This window comes from Oratosquilla oratoria, chromosome 3 (assembly GCF_046742065.1).
Source record: "Oratosquilla oratoria isolate Oo_2021 chromosome 3, ASM4674206v1, whole genome shotgun sequence".
In the NCBI taxonomy this organism is placed as follows: domain Eukaryota; kingdom Metazoa; phylum Arthropoda; class Malacostraca; order Stomatopoda; family Squillidae; genus Oratosquilla; species Oratosquilla oratoria.
The window spans coordinates 89,393,851-89,421,246 of NC_134779.1; the positions used below are offsets into that span (position 1 = coordinate 89,393,851).

Consider the following 27,396-nt stretch of genomic DNA (forward strand, 5'->3'; position numbering starts at 1 on the left):
CCCGTCTTCTGTCCTCTCCCGTCCTTCCTCAACAGACATTCCCCTCTTCCCCAAAGCCCCCTTCACCCCATCCATCCATCTCATCCTAGGACGTCCCCTCATGTTCACTCCCTCCACATCTGCCTTCCATACCTCCTTTATTAGTCTTTCTTCACTCATTCTTTCCATGTGTCCAAACCATCCTAATACTCTTTCATCAATCCTATCTCCCAACTCCCTTTCCACCCCTGTTCTCCTCCTCACCTCCTCATTTCTCACTCTATTTAGCCTAGTAACCCCCATCATATTTCTCAGACACTTCATCTCAAACACATTCAAGCTCCTCTCTTCCTCTCTTATGTTCCATGTTTCTGCTCCATACAGTGCTGTTGGCACAATCACTCCTTCATACAGTCTCCTCTTAGCATCCATTCCCAAATTTCTATTCCTCATTACACTTTTTAATCCACCAAGGCATTTACTCTCTTCTCTCAATCTACATTCTACCTCCACCTTTACTCCACCTTTTCCTGCCACATTTGCACCCAAGTATCTAAAACTGTCCACTTCCTCCAGTCGCTCTCCCTTAACCTCTTCAGTACGGGCCTTAAATCTCGCGGGAAGCAGCCGATGCCAGCCGTACGACGTGTCGTAATAATACTCGCATCATAAAATATAGTCACCGCTTATATCGACCGTTCTCTCTTTCACCCGTGAATTTTGATAACCATAGAAAATGTGATTACAGTTTAGAGAGTATGTCATTACGGAGGGGCAACTACAATAAATATAATCAAGACGCCGATATGGCAGCCTCGCGTATGTGGCACCGTATGGAAGGGGTTAATGCTCACTTCCAGATTACTGCCACTTTCACCCCTTGTACATCTCATCACCTTACTTTTACCCACATTTATCTTCAGCTTTCTTCTATCACACACTCTCCCAAACTCTGTCACCAACTTCCTCAATCCCTCCTCCGATCCTGCCACAAGCGCAGTGTCATCCGCAAACAACAGCTGGCTCACCTCCCACTTTTCTCCATTTTCTTTAACCATCTCCAATCCCTGACCCACTACCCTTGCATTTACCTCTCGCACTACCCCATCCATGTACAAGTTGAACAGCCAGGGTGACAACGCATCCTTGACGAAGTCCCACCTTTACCTCAAACCACTCTCTCCATTTCTAATCCTGACACAAGCTCTACTACTCTCAAAAAAACTCTTGACAGCTCCCAGAAGCTTTCCTCCTATCCCGTATATCCGCATAACCTCCCACAGTGCCTTTCTGTCTACCCTATCGTAAGCCTTTTCCAGATCCATAAAGGCCCAAAAAAAATCCTTCCCCTTTCCTATAGCTTTCTCACATATCTGTCTTACCACAAAAATCTGATCTACACAACCTCTACCCGTCCTAAATCCACACTGTTCCTCACCAATTACTCCCTCTGTTCCTCTCCTAATCCTCTCAATCAAGATCCTCCCATAAGCCTTCCCAACTACACTTAACAAGCTAATCCCTCTGAAACTACTACATTCACACTTGTACCCCTTTCCCTTGTAAAGTGGAACTATTCAAACACTCCTCCAGTTCTCCTTCACTCTACCTTCTCTCCAGCAAACATTAAATAACCTCACCAACCAGTCCACCATCACTGTACCTCCTTTTTTAAGACATTCTGCATGGCATCCATCCAACCCAGGTGCCTTACCTGCTTTCATCATCTTAACTGCTGCCTTCACTTCATCCTTCCCTATTTCTCCTCCATTTTCCTCACTCATCACTCTCATTTTCTTAGCATTTCCCACTGCAGCTATCTTTCCCTCCCTATCCTCCTTCACATTTAGCAACTCCCTAAAATATTCTGCCCATCTTCCCCTTACTGCCTTCTCCTCCATTATCATCTCTCCATCTGCACCTTTTACCTTTTCTTCTCTACTTGATTCGCCTCCTCTTCCTCTTTTAATTTCTTTCCAAAACATCTTTTTATTACTTTCAAAATTTTCTGTCATACTCTTACCCCATTTTACATCTGCTCTCCTCTTTGCCTCCTTTACCTTTTTCTTTACTTCTCTTTTCTTTTCTTTGTACCTCTCATATGACTCCCTCGTCCTATTTTGTAACCAATCTGTGTAAGCTCACTTCTTCTCTTCTACAACCTTCTTCATTTCCTCATCCCACCATTCACTACCCTTCTATTTCCTCCTGTCCTTCTTGTTCCACACACCATCTTTGCACACACCATCTTTGCACACCATCTTTGCACACTTTGAAGATAAATGTGGGTAAAAGTAAGGTGATGAGATGTACAAGGGGAGAATGTGGCAGCAAATTGGAAGTAAGTATTAAGGGAGAAAGACTGGAGGCAGTGGACAGCTCTAGATACTTGGGTGCGAATGTGGCAGGAAAGGGAGGAGTGGGGGTGGAGGTAGAATGTAGAGAGTAAGTAAATGCCTTGGGGATTGAAAAGTGTAATGAAAAATAGATATTTGGGAATGAATGGTAAGAAGAGATTGTATTTTACCTAGTTGTATTTTGCAGAAGAGCTATGCTCGTAGAGACCCGCAGTTGTATCTTTCCGCATCCAGTTCTTTCTTAAAGTCATGTATAGTTTTAGCACTCACTGTTTTCTCTTTCAATTTATTCCATGTATCTATTACTCTATTTGGAAAGCTGTTCTTTTTCAGATCTCTTCTGTAACTGTCCTTAAGTTTCTTCTTGTGTCTTCTTGTATTTCTTCTGTTCCATTTAAGTAGATCATCCCTATCAAGGATTTCCATCCCTTTCATAACTCTATAGGTGGTTATCAAATCGCCTCTTTCTCTTCTTTGCTTCAGAGTTAATAAGTTTAGTTTATCCAATCTTTGTTCGTATGTCAACTTGCTAAGTGTTGGTGCCATCTTTTTGCTCTTTGAATTCTTTAGAAATTTCTTTATATTTTCAATTGTACTGGTTGTCCATAGTGATGCTGCATATTCCAATTTTGGTCTTATCAGTGTAACTATTATTCTCTTGACCATTTCCTTGTCCATGTAGTCAATGGCCACTTTCATTGATCTTATTAAATTCTAGGTTTCTCCAACTATTTTGTTTACATGTTTGTCTGGTATCATCGTGTCATTTGAGATAATTACTCCTAGGTCTCTTTCTGAGTTTACTTTTGTAACTTCCTTTTGTAACTTCCTTTGTTCCAATTTTGTATTGACCAGATATTCTATTTTTACTTTTTCCAAATTCCATTATACTACATTTTTTAATGTTGAAATTCACTTCATTCTTTTTACTCCAATTCCAGACTTTGTCCAGGTCTTCCTCAAAAGATTTGCAATCTTCTAAGTTACTCACTCTCTTCAATAGTTTCCCATCATCTGCAAAGAAGTTTATATAACATTCAGTTCCCTCATCCATGTTGTTTATATAAACAGCAAACATTATCGGAGCCAACACAGAGCCTTGGGGTACTCCACTTACCATATTTACCCAATTTGAGTTCTTTTCTCTAAGTATCACTCATTTTTCTTCCTTCCAAGAAGTCTTTCATCCATTCCAATAATTTTCCTTGTATTCCACCTATTTCAATTTTTCTTGGTAGTATTTTATGTGGTACTTTGAGAGGATTAGGAAAGGAACAGAGGGAGTAATTGATGAGGAACAGTGTGGATTTAGGATAGGCAGAGGTTGCGTAGATCAGAATTTTGTGGTAAGACAGATATGTGAAAAAGCTATAGGAAAAGGTAAGGATGTTTTTTTGGGCTTTTATGGATCTGGAAAAGGCTTACGACAGGGTAGAGAGGAAGGCACTATGGGAGGTTTTGCAGATATATGGGATAGGAGGAAAGCTTCTGGGAGCTGTCAAGAGTTTTTATGAGATTAGTAGAGCATGTGTCAGGATTAGAAATGGAGAGAGTGAGTGGTTTGAGGTAAAGGTGGGACTTCATCAGGGATGTGTTATGTCGCCCTGGCTGTTCAAATTATTCATGGATGGGGTGGTGGGTCAGGGATTGGAGATGTTTAAAGAAAATGGAGAAAAGTGGGAGGTGAGCCAGCTGTTGTTTGCAGATGACACTGCACTTGTAGCAGGATCAGAGGAGGGATTGAGGAAGTTAGTGACAGAATTTGGGAGCGTGTGTGACAGTAGAAAGCTGAAGATAAATGTGGGTAAAAGTAAGGTGATGAGATGTACAAGTGGTGAAAGTGGCAGCAGACTGGAAGTGTGCATTAAGGGAGAGCAACTGGAGAAAGTGGATAGTTTTAGATACTTGGGTGCGAATGTGGCAGGAAAGGGTGAAGTGGAGGTGGAGGTAGAATGTAGATTGAGAGAAGCGAGTAAATGCCTTGGTGGCTTAAAAAGTGTAATGAGGAATAGACATTTGGGAATGGATGCTAAGAGGGGATTGTATTTACCTAGTTGTATTTTGTGGGAAGGGGAGCTACATTTGTGGCGTCCCACCTTTGTATCTCGCAGTGTCTAGTATCCTCTTAAATTCATGAATGGTTTTTGCGCACATTATTTTTTGTCCAGTTTGTTCCAAGTGTCCACTCTATGTGGAAAACTGTTTTTCTTCAGATCTCTTCTGTAGCTGTTTTTTTATTTTCTTTCCATGTCATCTTGTGTTTCTCTTGTCCCAGTTTAACAAGTCCTCTCTATCGAGTATTTCTGTACCCTTCATGATTCTGTAGATGGTCAGTAGGTCACCTCTCTTCTTTGCTCCAGAGTCGGAAACTCCAGTTTAGCCAATCTCTCCTCATATGACAAGTTTGCAAGTGCAGGTGCCATTTTTGTGGCTGCTCTCTGGATTCCCTCTTATTTTGTTTATATTCATTTTTGTACTGGGTGACCACAATGTTGCCACATATTCTAGTCTAGGCCTTATCAGTGTGACCAATATTTTTAAAATAATTTCTTCATCCAAATATGTAAATGCCACTTTTAATGATATTAGCAAGTTGAAGGATTCTCCGACAATTTTGTTTATCAGTTTATCATAGGACAAGTCGTTTGAGATAATTACCCTCAAATCTTTATCGGATCTCTTTTGTTTCCAATTTTATATTGTCCTGATATTCTAGTTTTGCTTTTTCCAAACTCCATTATGCTACACTTGTTAATATTGAAGTCCACTTCCCATTTCTGACTCCAGTTCCATACTTTATTCAGGTCTTGCTGCAGTGATTTACAATCCTTATCAGTTTTTACTTTCCTTAACAGTATGGCGTTGTCTGCAAAGAAGCTCATGTAACATTTCACATATTCACATAAATAGAATACATTATTGGTTCCAATACAGATCCTTGCGGTACTCCACTGATGACCTCTTTCCAACCTGAATATTTTTCCTTGAGCACTACTCTCATCTTTCTACCAATCAGGAAGTCCTCCATTCATTTTAGTAGGTTCCCTTTTATCCCTACTGTATGTTCCAGGTTTTTTGTGGTACTTTGTTAAAAGGTTTTTGTAAGTCCAGGAAGGCACAATCATCCCATCCATTCTTTTCTTGCACTATGTCTATTAATCTTGAGTAGAAACATATTAAGTTTGTGGTACATGATCTTCCTTGTCTGAACCCAAATTGTCTTGGGTTTATTATGTTATTGTCTTCCAGATGTTTACCCATCTATTCTTGATGATTTTCTAACAAATTTTGGCTATAATGCTTGTGAGACTGGTCTATAGTTAGTTGGTTCTTCCTTGTTTCCTCCTTTATATATTGGGACAATGTTAGCGTTTTTCCAGTCTTTTGGTATTTTTCCTTCTTTAAGTGAGCAACTTAACCTCTTCACTCCGGGGCACATCTCATGTGTGGCAGCATTAGCTGCCTGACGTGCGATGTTGCGTCATAATAATTGCATTATAAAAAATAAAGTCAGTGCTCAATCATTCGTTCTCTTTCACCCGTGAATTTTGATAACCATAGAAAATATGATGAAGCCAGTTTAGGGAGAATGGAGGTTACGTAGGTACGACTACAATACAGTAAACTTCCACATATCCGAACTCCAAGGGGGATTAGAAATGTCCGATTAACTGAAATGTTCGGTTAATCCGACTTTATGTGTTTCATTCCCGTAGAGTTTTATGCGGTAATGTCAGCTGCAATATTCGTACCTGTAAACTTAACATACACATGGAAATGCTTATAATAGTTCATAAACATATTCTATAGAGTATAAAGAGAAAATGTTTAAGGAGAGCTTGTGATACTGTATCGTCACTGATAGGACTCACGAATGTACGTACCACCAAACAGCCGATCAGGTGTAAACATGGAGTGTGCTGCCACCGTGTGAGCACTTGGTGAAGCTTGCGGGTGGCACAGGGGTGGCGGAATAGGCGGCGGGGTGTTTGAATGTTCGGTTGTTGTTGTTGTTGTCGTTCCCTAGACTGTCTGTCCGAGCAGTCCCGTCTCCCCAAGGAAGTCCACAGCCAAAACTGGGTTTTCCCACAAATCCTTTATAGAGTGTATGTTGTGTTGTTTGCATGCATGATTGTGTATAATGCAGTCTTCCATTATGTGTTGTATGGTATGGGGTGAAGTGTTACATCCTGGGCAGCTGTTCACAACACGGTCGTCCAGCCTCTTCTGGTAGCTTAGAAGTGCTGGGTGGTGACCGCATCGCAGTCTGGCCAAGTGGACTCTGTCCTTTCGTGGGAGAGAGGATTCAGAAGGGTGGATATCAGGGGGTCTGGCATGCAGCAGTGTGTTGTCTTTCAGTGTGTTAATGGAGCGGTGAGTGATATGATTATGAATATGTTTCCGGAGGCTGGTATTTGGTGGTTGTGGAGGAAGAGAAGAGAGTATCTGTGTGTGATACAGGTCTTTGGGTGTTGTTTTAATGTTTCTTGATGTGTGTGGGTGTTCTGCTATGTAGTGTAGCGGGTGTGATGTGTTTGTGGTGGCTGCAGCAAGTGTTTGTGTGCTTCTCATGTCGAGGTGGTCCTTGACTTTGAGGACTTTTGTTTCATGGTGTAAATGGTCTGTAGGTGTTGTATTTGTGCAGCCTGTAATTGTTTTTAGGGCTTTGTTTTGTATGATTTGAAGGGTGTTGTGGTGTGTCTCACTGAGATTAGGAGCCCATGCAGGACTCGCATAATTCATCACTGAGCGTATGAATTGTTTGTATATTGTTATATTAGTTTCTTTGTTTTGTCCAAATGTTGTTCCAGTGATTGACTTAAGTGCGTTAAGTCTAGGTGTGCATTTGTTTTTTATGTTTGTGAGGTGTTGTTTGAAAGACATGGATGTATCGTATGTTACACCAAGAATTTTCGGTGTGTTTGTGTGTGGTATTAGAGTGTTGTTGATGTAGAGATGAGGTATGTATTTGTGTTCTTTTGTCCAGTTGGTGAGAAGTGTTGCTGTAGATTTGGTTGGAGCTATTTTGAGTCTGTGATGAACCATGTGTTGAGTGTGTCAAGGTAAGGCTGGATTATTTCTGCAGCTTTGTCTGTGTTACGATGTGTGCATGTGATTGTTATGTCGTCTGCGTAGGAAGAGATTTGTATTTCTGAGGTGTCTGGTGTGGGTAAGTCATGCATGTATAGATTAAATAATGTGGGGGATAGAACTGAGCCCTGTGGTACTCCATTCTTAATGTTTCTGATGTGCGATGATTGGCCATTATATGACACATGAGCATTCCTGCCTGCCAGATAATTGGCCAGCCATCTTTTGGTGTTATTGTGCATGTCTGTGTTATATATTTTATTTGTTAGGTTGTGGCGGGGGATAGCATCAAAAGCTTTACTAATGTCCAATGTTATAAGAAGTGTTCTGTGGTGGGGCCTATCTGAATTGATGCCATCTAAAATTCTTTGTGTGAGGTTTGTCAGAAGAGTGTTTGTGGAGTGTAGTGGCCTAAAACCGTGTTGTGAGTCAGCAAGGGGAATATATGGTGTGACAAGTTTAAGTATTAGGCGTTCAATGACTTTAGAGGGGGTGCAGAGAAGTGTGATTGGGCGGTGCGATGTTGGGATTGTTGGGTCTTTGTTCGGTTTTGGAATGGTGATTATTTTACCATGTGAATGTTCGGTTGAAGCGATGGCTACCGTATTGAGAAAATGTTCGGTTAATGCAATTATTTGGTTAAAACGCGTTCGGATAAGCGCGAGTTTACTGTAAATATAATCAAGACGCTGACGTCGTCATCATTGCGTACCCACTTGCTCCTTATGACGCCTACGTAGGCGTCACCGTATGGAAGTGGTTAATATGTTATGTATTTTGTCCGTTAATTCTTCTTTGCATCCTTTTCAAATATAATTTGCAATTCCATCTAGGCCATGTGATTTCCTGACATCAAGGTTTGATAGATGTTCAATTATTTCTTTTTGTGTTATTATCTCGCTCATGGAGGGAGATCACCTTTCATTTCCTTCATCCCAATATTGTGCTTTCTCTCTAGTGAAAACAGATCTGAAGTGATTATTCATGACTTTGGCCATTTCTAATTCTTCTGTGTATTCTATATTCCCTTGGCATAGTTTCACCATTTCCTGTTTGTTTTTAAGTTTACCATTCACATATCGATAGAATAGCTTGGGTTGCTCTTTGCATTTATCTATAATGTCCTTTTCATGGTTCCTTTTTTCCTCTCTTCTCACTTTAACAAACTCATTTCTATAGTTTATATATACTTGCCATTTTTCAGGTTTTTTTTTTAATGTTTTCTCCATCTTTTCCAAGCTCTGTCCCTTCTATCTTTTGCCTCTGCATCTTTTGTTGAACCAGCATTTAATGTACACTCTCTAGCTTATGTCTTGGTATATGCCTATTCACCTCTTCTTTGTAATTATCCATCAAGATATCCCATTACTCTTCCACTATTGTCTCTTCCATGTAAAAATTTTCCCAGTTTGCATTCTGGAAGAATTTCTTTAGTTTTGTTGTACATCAATCTTCTTTTCCTATGCTTTTCATTTCTCTCCATGTATATTTCTTCCTTTAATTCAGTCTCGATGAGTATATGGTCACTCTTTCCAATTGGTGTCTTGTATTGGATTTTATCCACAATTTCAGGTTCTGTAAATACTAAATCTAGTTTCAACGGCTCCTTGTTATTTCTGTATCTGGTGTTTTCACTGACCCACTGAGTCATTGTGTATTCTATGGTCATGTCCAGTAGTACATTTACCCCCCAAGTCTTCTCCTCTCACTGTCATGTTCTCCTAACAAATTTCTTTGCAATTGAAGTCCCCCATAATTACCAGATTACCCATGCCCATTAGTATATCATTTAATGATTGTCTTGTATCTTCTAGCATTTTCGTATCATTTTTGGGGGCACAAACTTTCTACTTTTCATATTATTGTCTTCGACTTTTATCGTGATCAGTTCTTCATTACCTTTGCCCTCCACAATTTTTGTCACATTCAAGTATTTCTTGGCCAAGAACATGATTTATCCTCCCTTTTTCTTGTCTCTGTTTTTAATCCAGTAATTGTATAGTCCATGTCCAACATCGATGGATGGTATTTCACCCCTTAGTTTAATCTCCACAATTCCCATTATGTCTGGTTTTTCTTCTAACAGGTAATCATTAAGTTCATTCAGTCCTGAAATGAATCCGTCGATGTTGGTACAGTATAGGCCACTTTCAATTTTTTTCTTTCTCCATATTGTTTTTTTTTTCTGTCTTTGGTTCGCACATTCTGATGTACTATTTCCTCAGTCTCATGTCGATTACAGTGGCCGCAAAGGAAAAGTTCCCATTAGGTTCTTTGGGATAAAAAAAAAACCCACAAAAGTACAAGTTACATCTGTTTTATTGCATCCTTATGTTTACTCCTAGTACTTAGACATTTTTTCTTTTGTTTTTAACACCTGTTCAAGCCTCTTTGGCATCGAAATGGCTAGGTTTTCAAAGCAGGAGGCATCCATCGTGACCCACAACTTCTGCAGGCTGGTGATCGAGGTAGGGCGCGACTTTTCCACTTCATTTTTCATTTGGTTCCATACATTTTTGATCAGGTTTAGATTGGGGGAATTACCAGGCCAATCCAAAACATCCCTATTATTATCTGCCAGGAACTTTTTCACAGTTTTTTATTTACGGGCAGGGGCACCATCATACATAACAAAATCACACATGAATATCCCACATAAGCATCAAGTGATCTTTCAGTACATCAATATAATTACTCACCCTCATTGTTTCATTCTTGGGGAGGAAATACAGTCCACCCCTGCCCTTTTTTCCACTGTAGCACCCCCAAACCATCATACTATCCAGGTGTTTAACAGTCTTCACGGTGTACCATGGGTCATACCTGGACACACCTCTAAGCCTCCTCACCACTTTGGCGCCCCTGACGAGTCGGAAGGTGTTCTCATCATGACACATCACATTCTTCCACTGCTCCTGGGTCCAGTCCTTATATTTCTTTGCAAATAGCAACCTCTTCTTCATGGTCTCCATCAACAGCGGTTTCTTGGTGGCACGCCGGCAGGGCAAACCCAGGTCCTTTTGAAGGCTATGTTGGATTGTTCAAATAGCAACATTTTTCAGCAGCTGAGGGTGCTTATTTTTTAACTCAGTTGCTTTTATCGAAGGATTTTTCCCTACTCACTTTAAGATGTTATCTGTCTGGAGAAGTCTTTCTTTGGCCCCCAGAGCTTGCTTTCCTTGGTGGGACGATGCCAGCAGGGAGTGCAGCAGCAGCATGTTTCAGCTTGTAGATAGTCCTTCTGTTTACGTTCAGCTCGCTGGCTACATGTATCATAGGCACTCCCTGCTCCAGTAGGGTGAGTGCATGGGTCTTCTCCTCCATAGTGAGCTTTGTACGTCCCATTGTGATCAGCTGGAGTCGTTTGGCAGAGCTTCAAAGTTTATTAAAGTCGGTGAGAAGTGTGAACAAGGAGCAGAGCATCACAGATCCTCTCTCACTGGGCTCTGGGAGCAGACTGAGGCATCCCGGGACGCATGGGTGAGGGGAGGAGTCAGCCAGTCTGGAGTGAGCCACGTCACTCCAAGCTTCTCCCACTATTTGTATAGTGGGAATGCAGTGGAAAAGTACCCTACAAATCTCATGGGAACATTTCATATGCGTTTTTCTTGGGAACATTTCCCTTGCAGGCACTGTACTCTCCAACAGAATTCCTTGCTTTCGGTCTCCGTTCTCTTCGCATTATTTTACCTTTGCTTCATCTCTTAGTGTCTTCTCTTTTTCTAAATACTCATTTCTCTTTTTATCCATATCTTATTGTACTTTTCAGTCCTTGCCAAATAACCTACTTTTTCAAATATGTCTTCTACCATTTGTGATCTTAGTTTTATATTTAGGGGTCAATTTCTATCCTTAGAATAGTGACCAATCCTATATGCATCATCTACATCTTTCCCTGGATGTTGGGCTCCATTTTCAATTTCTTTTAGGATTGCTATTACTGTCTCTTTTTCCTCTTTTTCTCTCTACCTCGTTAGACCATGTTTTTCTTTTAGTCCATATACCACAATACATTTTTTCCTATTCACTGTGTCTCTGACCCAATTTGATTTTTCATTAATTACTTGGATAATTGTGTCTATTGCATTTTCCTGCATTTGTTGGACTATTTCCTTGAAGATTTATTTTCAGTGTTTTCCTTCCATCTCTTAATCTTTTGGATACTTTCCTCACCCAAGTTCTCTTGGATTTTTTCAGTCTTGTATTTGTTTACCTCTTTTTTTTTTTTAAGTTGTCACCATCGGTATTATAATTAATTCTCTTCTTTTTATTTTCACTCGTCAGCTCCCTTATTATATCCTTTTTCATTTCCTTAATCTCGTTTTCTTAGATCCAAATTAGTTTTCCTCAGGTCAGAAATTTCAATGTTTCCTTGTGCTAAGCAATCCATTAGTCCAACGATTTCATTCCTCAAGTCTTTAATTTCATTCTCCCACCATATCCTGTTTTTGCTCATTTCCCTCTCTATCTCTAAGATTCAACTTAAAATCCTTTTTTTGTACTTACTGAAGCCTGAAAAAACTTCGTCGTGATATTCCCTCATGGTCGCAGGAGTCATGCAAAGATTGTTTACATCGTGGTTCGGCATGGCATCACTAGAGGGCTCTGGTTTGAAGTTGTCGTTTGAGTCAGACTTTTTTTTTTTAAATTACATTTTAATACATTTAAATAGCACTGCAGAGATATAATTTTGGACATCCACGATTTCTCCCCTCCCATACAATACAAACCAGGTTTCCTTTTTTGTTGTTTATCCACTTCTTTGGGGTCCACGACGAAGGTGTTGTCGGTTCTGTGGTTGGCGTGTTGTCTGTATGAAGGAGTGATTGTGCCAACAGCAAGAGAGAAGAGAGAAGGAGTTTGAATGTGTTTGAGATGAGGTGTCTGAGAAGTATGATGGGGATTACTAGGCTGGATAGAGTGAGAAATGAGGAGGTGAGGAGAACAAGGGTGGTAAGGGAGTTGGGAGATAGGGTGGATGAAAGAGTATTGGGATGGTTTGGACACATGGAAAGAATGAGTGAAGAAAGACTAGTAAAAGAGGTGTGGAGGGAGTGAACATGAAGGGGCGACCTAGGATGAGATGGATGGATGAGGTGAAAGGGGCTTTGGGGAAGAGGGGTATGTCTGTTGAGGAAGGACGGGAGAGGACAGAAGATAGGGGTGAATGGAAAAGGGCTGTATATGGATGATGATGTGATGCATGAGGTGGAAAGGGTGGGGGCATGGGGGGGTGAGGTAGTATGTATGAAAAAATTTTGATGCAGCCTGAAGGGATTTCTCCCCGTCTTCTCCTTTTCTGCATAAGGGGATGGAAGGGGGTGGTCGCCGATTTAATGAAGCGGCCTTGCTGTGGATGTGTTTGTCTTGTGACACTGCTTCTGACCCAGGGCAGTGGATAAGATGCAGGGATGACCTGTCATCCAGGAGGTGCCAAGATAAGAGGGAGGGGAGTGGAATGTATTAGGGATGGAATGGGTGGGAATGGTTTTTATGCCTTTGTTTTTTGACTACCTCCCTTGTAAGGGGGAAAAAGCCTTAGGTATATGTATGTATGTATGTATGTATTTTGTCAAAAGCCTTTTGTAGGTCCAGCGCTGTATGGGGACAGAAACGTGGAACATAAAAGAGGAGTTTGAAAGTGTTTGAGATGAAATGCCTGAGAAATATGATGGGGGATACTAGGCAGGATAGAGTGAGAAACAAAGTGGAGAGTGTGGCTGGAAAGGGAGTTAGGAGATAGGGTTGATGAAAGAGTATTGGGATGGTTTGGACACATGGAAAGAATGAGTGAAGAAAGATTGAATGATATTTTGACACAGCCTGAAGGGATTTTTCCCCCATCTTTTCTTTTTCTGCATGAGGGGACAGAGAGGTGTCACCAATTAAATGAAGCATCCTTGCTGTGGATGTACTGTGTCTTGCTACATTGTTTCTGACCCAGGGCAGTGGACAAGAAGCAGGGATGACCCATCATCCAGGAGTAGCCAGGATAAAAGGGAGGGCGGGATGGTGAATGGGAGTGGAGTATGTGGGGATGGAATGGGGGGGGAGTGGATTTTGTGTCTTTGTATTTTGGCTATCTCCCTTGTAAAGGGGGAAAAAGCTGTTGGTATGTATATGTATATTTGTACTGTGTACTCTCCTCATTCTCTCTCTCTCCTATCCCCCCTTTTGCCCCTCTCCCCACTTCCCCATCCTCTCGCACACATTCTCCTCCCCCCTCGCGCCAAAGACCCAAAGTCGATGTTGTCGTCCCTCTCAGCAGAAATCAGTTGCGCATACGCACCAGGGATCTAAACCAGGTACAACGGTTCCTTCAGCACAGACTGGAGGCAGAGGTGTCAGAAAGGGCGAGGTGGTACAGGGTAGTAACAGACTACGAGCCCCTCATACTTCCTCACTCCATACCTAGAAAAGTGGAAACTCTGGTCTTCCGTCTGCGGTTGGAGGACCGTTGTTTCTGGCAAATAAAGACCAACTCCACGCCAGAAGAAAGAAGATGTCGCCATTGCCGCCACCCAGAAGCCACCCTTGACCACTACCTCAAGCATTGCCCCGCAACTGCTTTTCTGAGGAGAGGGCCTCCGACAACATCTGAGGGTCTTGTGCGCTGCCTATGCAGCCTCTTAAGTCCGTACGAACTGCGTCGGCTGGTGAAGTGTCAGCCCCCCCTTTAATTTTTATATTTCATGTACTTATAATTGCATATACCGTCAATGATAAGAAGGGTGCATTCACCGGGATGTGGATATGTACATCACATACGTATGCTCATCTAGTGAATGTATGAGTGTGTGGCCAAGCCCCACACACTCATACATTGAATCACCCCCACTTTGAATATCCCATATATCAATTGTTACATTTATTATTATTAGCATACACAATCACTTTAGGAAGGGTGCATTCACCGGGATGTGCATATGTGTTACACACACGTATGCACATCTTGTGAATGTATGAGTGGGTGTGATTAAACCCACACACACTCATACATCAAACACCCTACAAACGGGCTAGCTACAAAAGCCCGTGGGAACTTAATTCCCAAAATACATAGAATAGAATCGAATCCTCCCCCCTCTTTCCATCTCCTTCTTACTCATTCTCACCCTCTCCTCTCCACGATTTTTTTCCTTCCCACAGTGGTCGAGTCAACAGGCGCCAGTAGTGAGTTTTATGATAAGTTTACTATACGATATCACCTAAGCATCATCATGAAGAGTTTGTGGGAGGACAGAGGACACCGCCAAGCAGTCATCAGTGAATCAAAGTAAGTAAAATTTAGATTTTTAGGGCTGACAACTTTTGGGTTCTATTATTTTGTATGTGAAGTAATACTCCATACTGGGGTATTGACTGCATGGTATCATGCAGTAGTGATTGCACTGTAGTATTCAGCCAATAGAAAGATATTGGAGCTGTGTTTAGAAGTGAGATGATGATAGCTAACAGGTTTTAAGAAGAGATCCTAGCATAAATATTTGTGGGATAGAGTGATTGACAGGGAATTATCTAAAGGAAGGATGGGAAGAGCTCTGGATGTTCATATTTACAGGAGAGAGATGGGGAGTGTCAGATAAATTTTTTGGGAGAAAGGAAAGTAGAGGGAGAAGAAAATTGTGGGAGGTAGAGTGGTGCTGAGAGTTGTCAAATTGAATGAAAAGGAAAAGAATAAAAAATACCAGGAGAATCTGAGAGAAGTGTGGGAGGTGGTGAGAGATAGAGGGGAGATAGGAGTTGAAGAAGAATGGTTATGCTTTAAGGGGGAGAACATAAGAATGAAGGAGACTGCAAGAGACCATAAGGCCTACACTAGGGAGCTCCATATCCATCACCACCTGTCATCCCCATCCATAAAGTTGTCTAATCATTTCTTAAAACAACTGATAGTTTCAGCGCTTACTACATGGTTACTAAGTTTATTCCATTCATCGACCACCCTATTAGTAAACCAATTTTGCCTATTTCCTTTTTAAATTTAAATTTAAGTCATGCCCTGTTTTAATATGATGACCTAGTTTGCATCACCCTTGTTAAAGCCATTGATTCACTTGAACACATCTGTTAGATCACCCCACACTCTGCATCTTTCCAGAGAGTGTAAGTTAAGGTGCTTAAGCCTCTCTATGTAAGGCAAATTTCTGAGTCCATGTATCATTTTGGTCATTCTTCTCTGTACTGATTCTAGTGAATTGATGTCCATTCTGTAGGACGGAGACCAAAACTGTACCGCATATTCAAGGATGGGTCTAACTATCGCTAGATAGAGTTTAATAATTACCTCTACACTTCTATTCATTACCGTCCTAGCAATGAAACCTAATGCTCTGTTAGCTATATTCCTGGCGCTAATGCATTGTTTTCTGGTTTTAAGGTTCGGACTCTCTAGAACTCCCAAGTCTTTCTCACACTCAGTCTGCTTACTATAAAGCGCGGAGTTTTCTCAAATTGTCAGTTTTCACAAAACCATAGTGAGCTCGAGCGAAAACGGAAAGGGGTCCGGCGTTTTTGGGCCACGTCACGTTGCTTAAGATAGTGGTCGTTTTTTTTTTTTATTTAAGGTACCATGCCCGCCAGGGTACCCGACGCTAACAAGAAAAGGTGTCTTCGCCACTTTTGGAAATGGATTACGGTTAACCGGAAAAAATAAAAAACAGAACTGCAGAATGACAAGAACCTGCATGCCCAGTTACGTAACGAACACACAAAAGCTTTCCCAGATCTGTACAGAGACGTTAAAGCCTTCCGTGCCAACGCATCTGTTCGAGAATTCCAACGAAAAGTGCTTAAATTCAACGAGACGCTACGAGAAGTTGAAGATTTTGAGTATTCCGACGAAATTTTTGACAATTTTGAACTTTTTGACGGAGAAATTGAAGACAGCGTTTCTAAAAATTTCTCGAAACATTATTTCATCGGGTATAAAAACTTTGTGAAATCGGGCGGAAAACCCGACCACAAAACATATCAAATGTATTATCTAGAGAAGGCCTTCAAAACGTTCAACCAGGCAAAACGAAGAAACAAATACACCATCAGGAAAGCTATGAAAGACTCCCGTAACCAAAGGAGACTGAATAAAATCCGTCAAGACGAGGAAAAGGTGAAGCAAAGAATCTACTTACTATAAAGCGCGGAGTTTTCACAAAACCATAGTAAGCTTGAGCGACAACGGAAAGGGGTCCGGCGTTTTTGGGCCACGTCACGTTGTTTTAAGATAGTGGTGGTTTTTTTGTATCTTAGGCACCATGCCCGCCAGGGAACCCGACGCAAGCAAGAAAAGGCGTCTTCGCCACTTTTGGAAATGGATTACGGTTAACCGGAGAAAATAAAAAACAGAACTGCAGAATGACAAGAACCTGCATGCCCAGTTACGTAACGAACACACAAAAGCTTTCCCAGATCTGTACAGAGACGTTAAAACCTTCCGTGCCAGCGCATCTGTTCGAGAATTCCAACGAAAAGTGCTTAAATTCAACGAGACGCTACGAGAAGTTGAAGATTTCGAGTATTCCGACGAAATGTTTGACAATTTTGAACTTTTTGACGGAGAAATTGAAGACAGCGTTTCTGAAAATTTCTCGAAACATCATTTCGTCGGGTGGAAAAACTTTGTGAAATCGGGCGGAAAACGCCGACCACAAAACATATCAAATGTATTATCTAGAGAAGGCCTTCAAAACGTTCAACCAGGCAAAACGAAGAAACAAATACGCCATCAGGAAAGCTATGAAAGACTCCCGTGACCAAAGGAGACTGAATAAAATCCGTCAAGACGAGGAAAAGGCGAAGCATAAAAATCTATGTACTATTAAAAATAAACTGTGACGGTTTTGACGATTATACGACGAGGTGGTCGCCCAGTGCCTAGCACTTATATGGTAAATCGCGGACACCCGTGGATGATGATCGTTGAGCAATGGACGATCATCGTTGAGCAATGGACGATCATCGTTGAGCCGTGGACGATCATCGTTGAGCAATATACGATCATCGTTGAGCCATGGACGATCATCGTTGAGCCATGGACGACCATCGTTGAGCCATGGACGATCATCGTTGAGCCATGGACGATCATCGTTGAGCCATGGACGATCATCGTTGAGCCATGGACGATCATCGTTGAGCCATGGACGATCATCGTTGAGCCATGGACGATCATCGTTGGGCCGTGGACGATCATCGTTGAGCCGTGGACGATGATCGTTGAGCCGTGAACGATCATCGTAGAGCAATGGGCGATCATCGTTGAGCTATGGACTATCATCGTTGGATCAAGAACGATCATCGTTGAGCATGGACGATCATCGTTGTGCCGTGTACGATCATTGTTGAGCCATGGACAATCATCGTTGAGCCGTAGACGATCATCGTTGAGCCGTGGATGATCATCGTTGAGCCATGGACGATCATTGTTGAGTCAAGAACGATCATCGTTGAGCCGTGTACGATCATCGTTGAGCCATGGACGATCATCGTTGAACCATGCACAATCATCGTTGTGCCATGGACGATCATCGTTGAACCATGGACGATCATCGTTGAACCATGGACGATCATCGTTGAGCCGTGTACGAAAATTGTTGAGCCATGGACGATCATCGTTGAGCCGTGGACGATTGTCGTTGAGCCGTGGATGATGATCGTTGAACCGTGAACGATCATCGATGATCAATGGACGATCATCGTTGAGCCGTGGACGATCATCGTTGAGTCAAGAACGATCATCGTTGAGCCATGGACGTTGTTGAGTCAAGAATCATCATCGTTGAGCTGTGGACGATCATAGTTGAGCCGTGGACGATCATAGTTGAGCCGTGGACGATCATAGTTGAGCCGTGGACGATCATCGTTGAGCCGTGGACGATCATCGTTAGGCCATGGACGATCATCTTTGAGCCGTGGACGATCATCGTTGAGCCGTGGACGATCATCGTTGAGCCATGGACGATCATCGTTGAGTCAAGAACGATCATCGTTGAGCCGTGGACGATCATCGTTGAGTCAAGAACGATCATCGTTGAGCCGTGGACGATCATCGTTGAGCCGTGGGCGATCATCGTTGAGCCATGGACGATCATCGTTGAGCCATGGACGATCATCGTTGAGCCATGGACGATCATCGTTGAGCCATGGACGATCATCGTTGAGCCATGGACGATCATCGTTGAGCCATGGACGATCATCGTTGAGCCATGGACGATCATCGTTGAGCCGTGAACGATCATCGTTGAGCCGTGAACGATCATCGTTGAGCCGTGAACGATCATCGTTGAGCCGTGAACGATCATCGTTGAGCCGTGAACGATCATCGTTGAGCCGTGAACGATCATCGTTGAGCCGTGAACGATCATCGTTGAGCAATGGACGATCATCGTTGAGCAATGGACGATCATCGTTGAGCAATGGACGATCATAGTTGAGTCAAGAACGAACATTGTTGAGTCAAGAACGATCATCGTTGAGCCATGGACGATCATCGTTACTAATAATAAATTAGATTAAACTATTTCAAAGGTGACACATTTTAAAAATGTTACATGTCTTGGAGAGGAAGGTCTGTAAGTCCTCCGAGGCAGTAAGCCTTTCGAGGCTGTGAATTCTCCGAGGGTGCAAGTTCTCCGAGGGTGCAAGTTCTCCGAGGGTGCAAGTCCTCCGAGGGTGCAAGTTCTCCGAGGGTGCAAGTCCTCCGAGGGTGCAAGTTCTCCGAGGGTGCAAGTCCTCCGAGGGTGCCAGTCCTCCAAGGGTGCCAGTCCTCCAAGGGTGCAAGTCCTCAGAAGTTGTAAGCCCTTCGAGGCTGCAAGTCCTCCGAGGCTGCAAGTCCTCCGAGGCTGCAAGTCCTCCGAGGTCGAAAGTCCTACGAGGGTGCAAGTCCTCCGAGGCTGCAAGTCCTCCGAGGTCGAAAGTCCTACGAGGGTGCAAGTCCTCTGAAGTTGCAAGTCCTCCGAGGTTGTAAATCCTCCAAGGTAATAAATCCTCCAAGGTAATAAATCCTCCAAGGTAACAAGTCCTCCAAGGTAACAAGTCCTCCAAGGTAACAAGTCCTCCAAGGTAACAAGTCCTCCAAGGTAACAAGTCCTCCAAGGTAACAAGTCCTCCAAGGTAACAAGTCCTCCAAGGTAACAAGTCCTCCAAGGTAACAAGTCCTCCAAGGTAAGCTCAGGCGAGAAACCCGCCAGCTAACAACGGACCCTCAAGTAAGGGAAATTCTTCTGGCCCCAAAAGTAGTGATCGAAGAAACTAACAACGTATATCCATTTCCATCTGTATACGCAACCCAGATATGTTCAATATTGGGTGTCATGATATTATATATATATATATACATATAAAATATATATATATATATATATATATAATATAATTAAATATGTATATAATATATACATACATATATATATATATATATATATATATATATATATATATATATATATATATACATATATATATATTGTGTGCGTGGGTGGGTGTTTGCGTGCGTGTGTGCTTGCGTGCGTGGGTGGGTGTTTGCGTGCGTGTGTGCTTGCGTGCGTGGGTGGGTGTTTGCGTGCGTGTGTGCTTGCGTGCGTATGTGTGTGCGTTCGTGTGTGTGTATGTATGTATGTATGTATGTGTGAGTCTATTGGCGAATACCATAAAATTTAATATTAGGATTTAGAGGAATTATTAGAAAAAATGAAAGAAGTAATGAAGGTGAAGAAGGGGCAAGAAGAAATGAAGGACTTCATCGTGAAGGCGGTAAAGAGATGGAGTGACGATGACGACAATGATGATTCAGAAGACGAAGTTAGGACTCCACGTAAACGACCTAAAGCGTCCAAAGATGTTGATATTACCGGTACTGAATAATAAAAATAAAAAAAACCTGTATGGGTTCCTCTCTTTTATTATCTAAACCAAACCGAACAAATCATACATTAAAACAATGAGGGCGGAGCCCTGGCCGCGAGCGAAGCGAGCAGCGCCGCAGTCCAAGCACCCATGGCGGAGCCATGGCCGGCGTCAGCCGGGTGCTTGTTTTCTCTAAAAGCGTGTTATCTAAGCTGTATCTATTTTCGGGGTTGTGTAGCCCTACGTGTAACACTACTTTTAGAGATTGAAATTCGTTTGCCATTTCATTGACCATGTGAACAAATTGTTAGGATCATCCTGAAGAATCCCTGCGTCGTCTCCTGACCTAATAGTGTCCACAAACTTAGTAACATCACTATTTATCCTGTCGTCTAAGTCGTTTGTGTACATAATGAACAACAAGGGACCCAAAACCGAGCCCTGGGGGATCCCACTAGTAACATTGCCCCACCTAGATTTTACTCCATTTATAGTGACCCGCTGTTTTCTGTTACCGTACTAATCCAAGCTCTAATCCATTCTAACACTTTTCCTCCTATGCCATGGGCTTTGATTTTATTTAGTAGTCTCTGGTGTGGCACCTTATCGAACACTGCCAAAGTCAAGGTGAATAATATCGTAATTATCATTGTTATCTGACGCCTTATATACTTTAGTGTAAAAGGATAGAAGATTAGTCACACATGACTTACCCTTGGAGAAACCATGCTGTGAATCACGAATTAAATTATGTCTTTCGTTGTGTTCTGAGTCTATTATTATTGATTCAGGCATTTTTCCTATAACCGATGTCAAACTGATTGGCCTGTAGTTGCATATAGACGATCTATCTCCCTTAAAAACAGAAACAACGTTTGCTTGCCTTCAAGCAGTAGGCACAAAACCAGTGTCTACTGATTTATTAAATATTTCAGTTAACTGGTTGGAGATTTCAAATTTACACTCCTTAAGCATTCTCAGAATTTTTTTGTCTGGACCTGGGGATTTTGTAGCTTTCAATCTGCTTGACTACTTCTACAACCACTCCTCGTTGAACGACCTACTTGGTTAACGACAACGCGGAGTAACGACGGGCTTTATGACAGACCAACATTCGTTTAACGTAAATCTCCCGAAGTTACAATGTTGTGTACGATAAGTTGGCTGAGGCAAATTTGTATGTTAAAAATGAACTTGTATGGTGGATATTAGCTGTGAGGTGAAGTGTTCTCAAGCTTAGGTCTACATTACCATCCTCCAAGCTGCAAAAACTACCTGGGCTACAGTACCGGTAGTGGTAAATTATTAGTTTCGACCATGGGCGCAATATAAAAATTAATTATTAAAATTGTAAATTATAATGTATCAACGTAATATGCAATTTTGTGAGCGAAAAAAAAAAGTGCTAAAACAGATTTCGTAAGTAACGAATTCGTGTCGGACGAATGGTACGCCATGTTTGTTATAATAGATGCCGACGTCGAAGAAAGGAAAGGATGATAAATTTGTCTAAACTAAACTAACCTAACCTAACCTGTGTTTAATAAATCATTACCTGCAAATTAAATGTCATCCGGCTCGTCCTCGTTGTCGTCGTCGTTAGAGACGTTGGCGGGCTTTTCAACCACTCAGCTTGCGGGGTATACAAAGTTCTTGCAGCTTGAAGGAATGCATGTATCTCCGCTCCATAACATTCCATCAAGAAAATGTACCTGGTGAGGTACTATTGGAAGTACCGAGGCCGTCAATTGACAGATGACAAGATGGCGTCCCGATCCTATGCTACCGACTTCGTTCAATAGCATATTTGCTTGTAGCAAGGTATTTTTTATTTTCATTTCCGCCCACAAAATTGCATATTACGTTGATACATTTTAATTTACAAAATTAATAATTAATTTTTTATTGCTATATCGCGCCCCCCATGGTCGAAACTAAAAAGATACCCGGTATTTAATAGGGAATGTCAGCATACACGGATTTGGTCATACACGGTAATTTCAGGAACCTAACCACCGCATTATTTGAGGGCTTTCTGTACTATCAAAACAGTAAATAAAGCTTTAATGTACTGTATAATAGAGGGAAAATACACAAAAATAAAGATACATGTATTGCTGGACATTGTACATACAGTACATGTATGTATATGTATACACTTAAGCTTAACGACCAATTCGGTTAACGATGGCAACGCTGGTCCCAATTGTCGTCGTTAAAGGAGGAGTGGTTGTACTTTCCTAATGCTGATATGACAGTGTGCAAAGATGCCCATCCATCTCTTTCTTGTATTATCTCAATTAGTCTCGAGTAAAAGATTAGATTTGTGCACGATCTTCCACTTGTTTGGGGTTTATTTTATTTTCTTCCAAGTGTTTGGTCCATCTGTTCCTGATAATCTTTTCGCATATTTTGGCTACTGTGCTTGTGAGGGACACCGGTTTAAAGTTTGTAGGATCTTCCCTATTTCCTCCTTTGTATATTGGTACTATGCATCTTTCCAATCTTGTGGTACCTTTCCCTCTTTTAATGAGAAGTCTATTATCTTGTGTAGTTTATCTGTCAGTTCATCTATACACTCTTTCAATATCCAATTTGCAATTTCATCTGGTCCGTGCAACTTTCTGACATCTAGGCTTTTTATTTGATCTCTTATTTCTCTCTGTGTTATTTTTATTTCCTTCATTGTGGGTGAACTTTCTAGTTCATCCTCCCGGGGTTGTGAGCTCTCAATTGTAAAAACAGACCTGAAATGCCTGATCTTACCTTCTGCCATCTCTGTGTCGTCTATGTACTCTTTATCTCCTTCACGCAGTTTTACTATATCATGCTTATCCCTTAGTTTTGTTGTTTACATATCTGTAAAAGAGTTTTTGTTGATTCTTACATTTGTCTATGATATCCCTTTCATATTCTCTTTTTTCTTTCCTGCGTATGTTTACATATCCATTTTTTCCATGCTTTATCTCTCCTGGCTTTAGCCTCACTACATCTTTTGTTGAACCAACATTTTATATAAATTTCTTTTTGTTTCTTTTTTGGTACATATTTGTTAATTCCCACTTTATAATATTCTTTAAATATGTTCCATTTGTCATCCATATTTTTCCTCTTTAGAGAACCTATCCCAATTTGCATTTTGGAAAAATTTCCATAGTTTTACAAAGTTTGTTTTGTACATAAATCTTCCTTCTCAATGTTTGTCATTTCTATCTATGTTCTGTTCTTTTAGTTCAAACTCTATTAGTATATGGTCACTTTTTCCAATTGGTGTTTTATACTCCATTCTGTTCACAATATCTGGTTTAGAGGTTACTACTAGGTCTAGTTTCAATGGTTATTGCTGCGTGGGAGCGTGTTGTGTTACTGTTGGATTGTGTAATGCTGTTGAGTGGTTTGTACAATTTGCTGCTTTTTTGTGAACAAGTGTATTGACAAACTTTTGCCAATTTTGTGTTTTTTGTTCATGTATTTTATTGGTAATCTCTGTGTTTGCTATGTTTTAAGGAATAGGTGTGGGGGTGTGTTTAAGTTTATCACATTGTCTGATGAGGCCTTGGATTTCTGGTGTGAAATTGGGGTTGCCTCTAGGGATATATCTCTTGCCTGCATTTTGTATGATTGTAAAGTGTGTACAGCATTGTTTATGTTTGATTGGTGTACTGTTAAGTGTCTCAAAATGTTGTTCTGTCTCTTCAATAAAAGCTTCCCAATTTACTCTCCTATAATTGGTGTATGTGTGTCTGTGGCCAATTGGGGTGCATCTTGTTTTGGTGGTGGTGATGATTGGAAGGTGGTCAGATCCCTTGGATCTGACCACTCTCCATGAGGTTGTTGGGGTTAGGCAGGGGGAGCAGAAGGTGATATCAGGAGAGGAGGGAGTGTAGAGGGCTTGGTGTGGAATATGTGTATGATTATGTGTGTTGTTCATGATGGTCAGTGAGTCAAGTTGAATCTGCATATCAAGCCCTCTGTCTGTGTCTGGGTTGTCAACACACCAGGCCGATGACTTGGTGTTGAAGTCGCCACCCATGATTAGGTTGGGATTGGGGCTAATTGATTAAGTTGAGGCCTGAAGGTGTTTGGAACTATGGGAGATGATTGGGGGGAATGCATATATAAACTATTGTCAGTGTTGATTTGTTGCCTGTATGGATTAGAATAGATTGGATTTCTGTGGTGTTATCTGTGGTAGGGAGGAGGATTTTAGTTGTGGCACCAAACAGATGGATTGGTGGACCAGGGTGATGAGTCTACTGCCATTGCCATCGGTCCGGTCTTGTCTAATGGTGATGAAGTTGTGAAATATTAGTGTTTTGTCTGAGTGTCTTAGTTTTGTTTCTTGGGTATTGGCTTTTTGATATTGTGGCAAAGTAGCATGCAGTTGATACTTTAGGGTCTATATGGGGCACCCCTATGGACCAGAGCCACACATCATTTTGTCTATGATAGAGGAAAACTCTTCATAGAGAAATGATGACACTTTTATACTACGACTGTCCCTCCATTATGCTGTCCCCCAACCCCTTGCTGCTGTCCTGTACCATTTCTCTGAGTATTCATTTTCTGCTGTGGGGGAATTCCCTGTGGTGGGGGAAAAGAATACTGCCATCATGTATTTCCACTTGGATTGTAAGAGGCAAGAAGAAAGGGACGGGGAGTGGGACTAGGCATCCTTCTCCTTGTAGCCCCACAGGGGATATTCTTAAATGAAAAAGTAAAGGCATAAGAGGGTCTGGGGGTTTTCTGACCGGGACCCTAAGTTCCTAAGGTTTGGGTCTTTTAATGTACGTGGATGTGGTACAGATGAGAGTAAAAGGGAAGAGATATGTATTATGTTTGTGAGAAGAAAGATGGATGTGTTGGCTTTGAGTGAAACTAAGTTGAAAGGGAAGGGTAAGTGTAAGTTTGGAAGTGTAAGTGGGGAGTTATCAGGAGTGAAGAGAGGGCGAGGGAGGGAAGGGGTGGCTATTCTAGTAAGTGAAGAGATAGGTAAACGTGTAGTGGAGTGGAAGGAGGTTTCCTCAAGGATAATGTGGATGAAGGTGAAACTGGGAAAGGAGATGTGGGTCTTTGTAAGTGCATATGGGCCTGGCAGTGAGAAGAGTGTACAAGAAAGGGAGGCCTTTTGGATAGATTTAAATGAGTGCATAGAGGATTTAGGGAGAAATGTCAATGTAATAGTACTGGGAGACCTTAATGCTAGAGTAGGAAATGGTCCAATTGATGGAGTGGTTGGGAAATGTGGAGTTCCAGGAAAGAATCGTAGTGGAGAGTTGATGGTGGAAATGTGTCTAGAAAGAGAGTTGATGATAGCAAATACAGTGTTTCGGAAGAAAGTCATGCATAAGTACACATGGGAGAGGGTGGTGGATGGAAGGGTGGTAGAGCATTGATGGATTATGTAGTGGTAAATAGGACTATGATAGGAAGAGTTAAGGATGTACATGTGCTAAGGGGAGAGGGTGGGGGGAATATCAGATAATTTTTTGGTGGAAAGTAAGTTGAGAGTGGAGGATAGATGGAGAAAGAGGAAAGGGACAAAAAGTAGGGAGGTGCTTAGAGTGAACTCTTTAGATTAAAAGGAAAAGGAGAAGGAGTACAAGAAGCTGAGAGGAGTGGGAGGGAGTGAAGGATAGAGTAGAGCTAGGTGTGGAGGAGGAATGGGGATGGTACAAGGAGGGAGTCACAAAGTGTTCAAGTATAGTGTGTGGAACAAGAAGGATAGGAGGAAATAGAAGGAAGGGTAGTGAATGGTGGGATGAGGAAACAAAGAAGGTTGTAGAAGAGAAGAAGCGAGCTTTCACAGATTGGTTACAAAATAGGCTGAGGGAGTCATATGAGAGGTACAAAGAAAAGAAAAGAGAAGTAAAGCAAAAGGTAAAGGAGGCAAAGAGGAGAGCAGATGTGAAATGGGGTATGAGTATGACAGAAAATTTTGAAAGTCATAAAAAGATGTTTTGGAAAGAAATTAAGAGAGGAAGAGGAGGCGAATCAAGTAGAGAGGAAAAGGTAAAAGGTGCAGATGGAGAGATGATAATGGAAGAGAAGGCAGTAAGGGGAAGATGGGCAGAATATTTTAGGGAGTTGCTAAATGTGAAGGAGGATAGGGAGGGAAGGATAGTTGCAGTGGGAAATGCTAAGAAAATGAGAGTGATGAGTGAGGAAAATGGAGGAGAAATAAGGAAGAATGAAGTGAAGGCAGTTGTTAAGATGAAAGCAGGTAAGGCACCTGGTCTGGATGGATGCCATGCAGAATGTCTAAAAAAAGGAGGTACAGTGATGGTGGACTGTCTGGTGAGGTTATTCAATGTTTGCTGGATAGAGGGTAGAGTGTCAGAGGACTGGAGGAGTGCCTGTATAGTTCCACTTTACAAGGGAAAAGGGGACAAGTGTGAATGTAGTTTCAGAGGGATTAGCTTGTTAAGTGTAGTTGGGAAGGCTTATGGGAGGACCTTGATTGAGAGGATTAGGAGAGGAACAGAAGGAGTAATTGGTGAGGAACAGTGTGGATTTAGGACGGGTAGAGGTGTAGATCAGATCTTTGTGGTAAGACAAATATGTGAGAAAGCTATAGGAAAGGGGAAGGATGTTTTTTGGGCTTTTATGGATCTGGAAAAGGCTTATGATAGGGTAGACAGAAAGGCACTATGGGAGGTTATGCAGATATACGGGATAGGAGGAAAGCTTTTGGGAGCTGTCAAGAGTTTTTATGAGGGTAGTAGAGCTTGTGTCAGGAATAGAAATGGAGAGAGTGAGTGGTTTGAGGTAAAGGTGGGACTTTGTCAAAGATGAATTATGTTGCCCTGGCTGTTCAACTTATACATGGATGGGGTAGTGCGAGAGGTAAATGCAAGGGTAGTTGGTCAGGGATTGGAGATGGTTAAAGAAAATGGAGAAAAGTGGGAGGTGAGCCAGCTGTTGTTTGCTGACGACACTGCACTTGTGGCAGGATCGGAGGAGGGACTGAGGAAGTTGGTGACAGAGTTTGGGAGAGTATGTGATAGAAGAAAGCTAAAGATAAATGTGGGTAAAAGCAAGGTGATGAGATGTACAAGGGGTGAAAGTGGCAGTTGACTGGAAGTGAGCATTAAGGGAGAGCGACTGGAGGAAGTGGATAGTTTGATAC

General features: G+C 41.8%; 1 protein-coding gene across 5 annotated transcripts in view; it reads left to right on the forward strand.

The window, feature by feature from the left end:
• The window catches only part of Ube4B (Ubiquitination factor E4B), a 679,226-nt gene that overhangs the window by 488,496 nt on the left and 163,334 nt on the right, over positions 1-27,396 (forward strand). For all 5 annotated transcript variants that reach the window (XM_076183024.1, XM_076183023.1, XM_076183022.1 and 2 more), the window contains one exon: positions 14,577-14,703. In XM_076183024.1, coding sequence (XP_076039139.1) covers positions 14,577-14,703 — 127 coding nt within the window. The remainder of the gene's footprint in view (positions 1-14,576; positions 14,704-27,396) is intronic.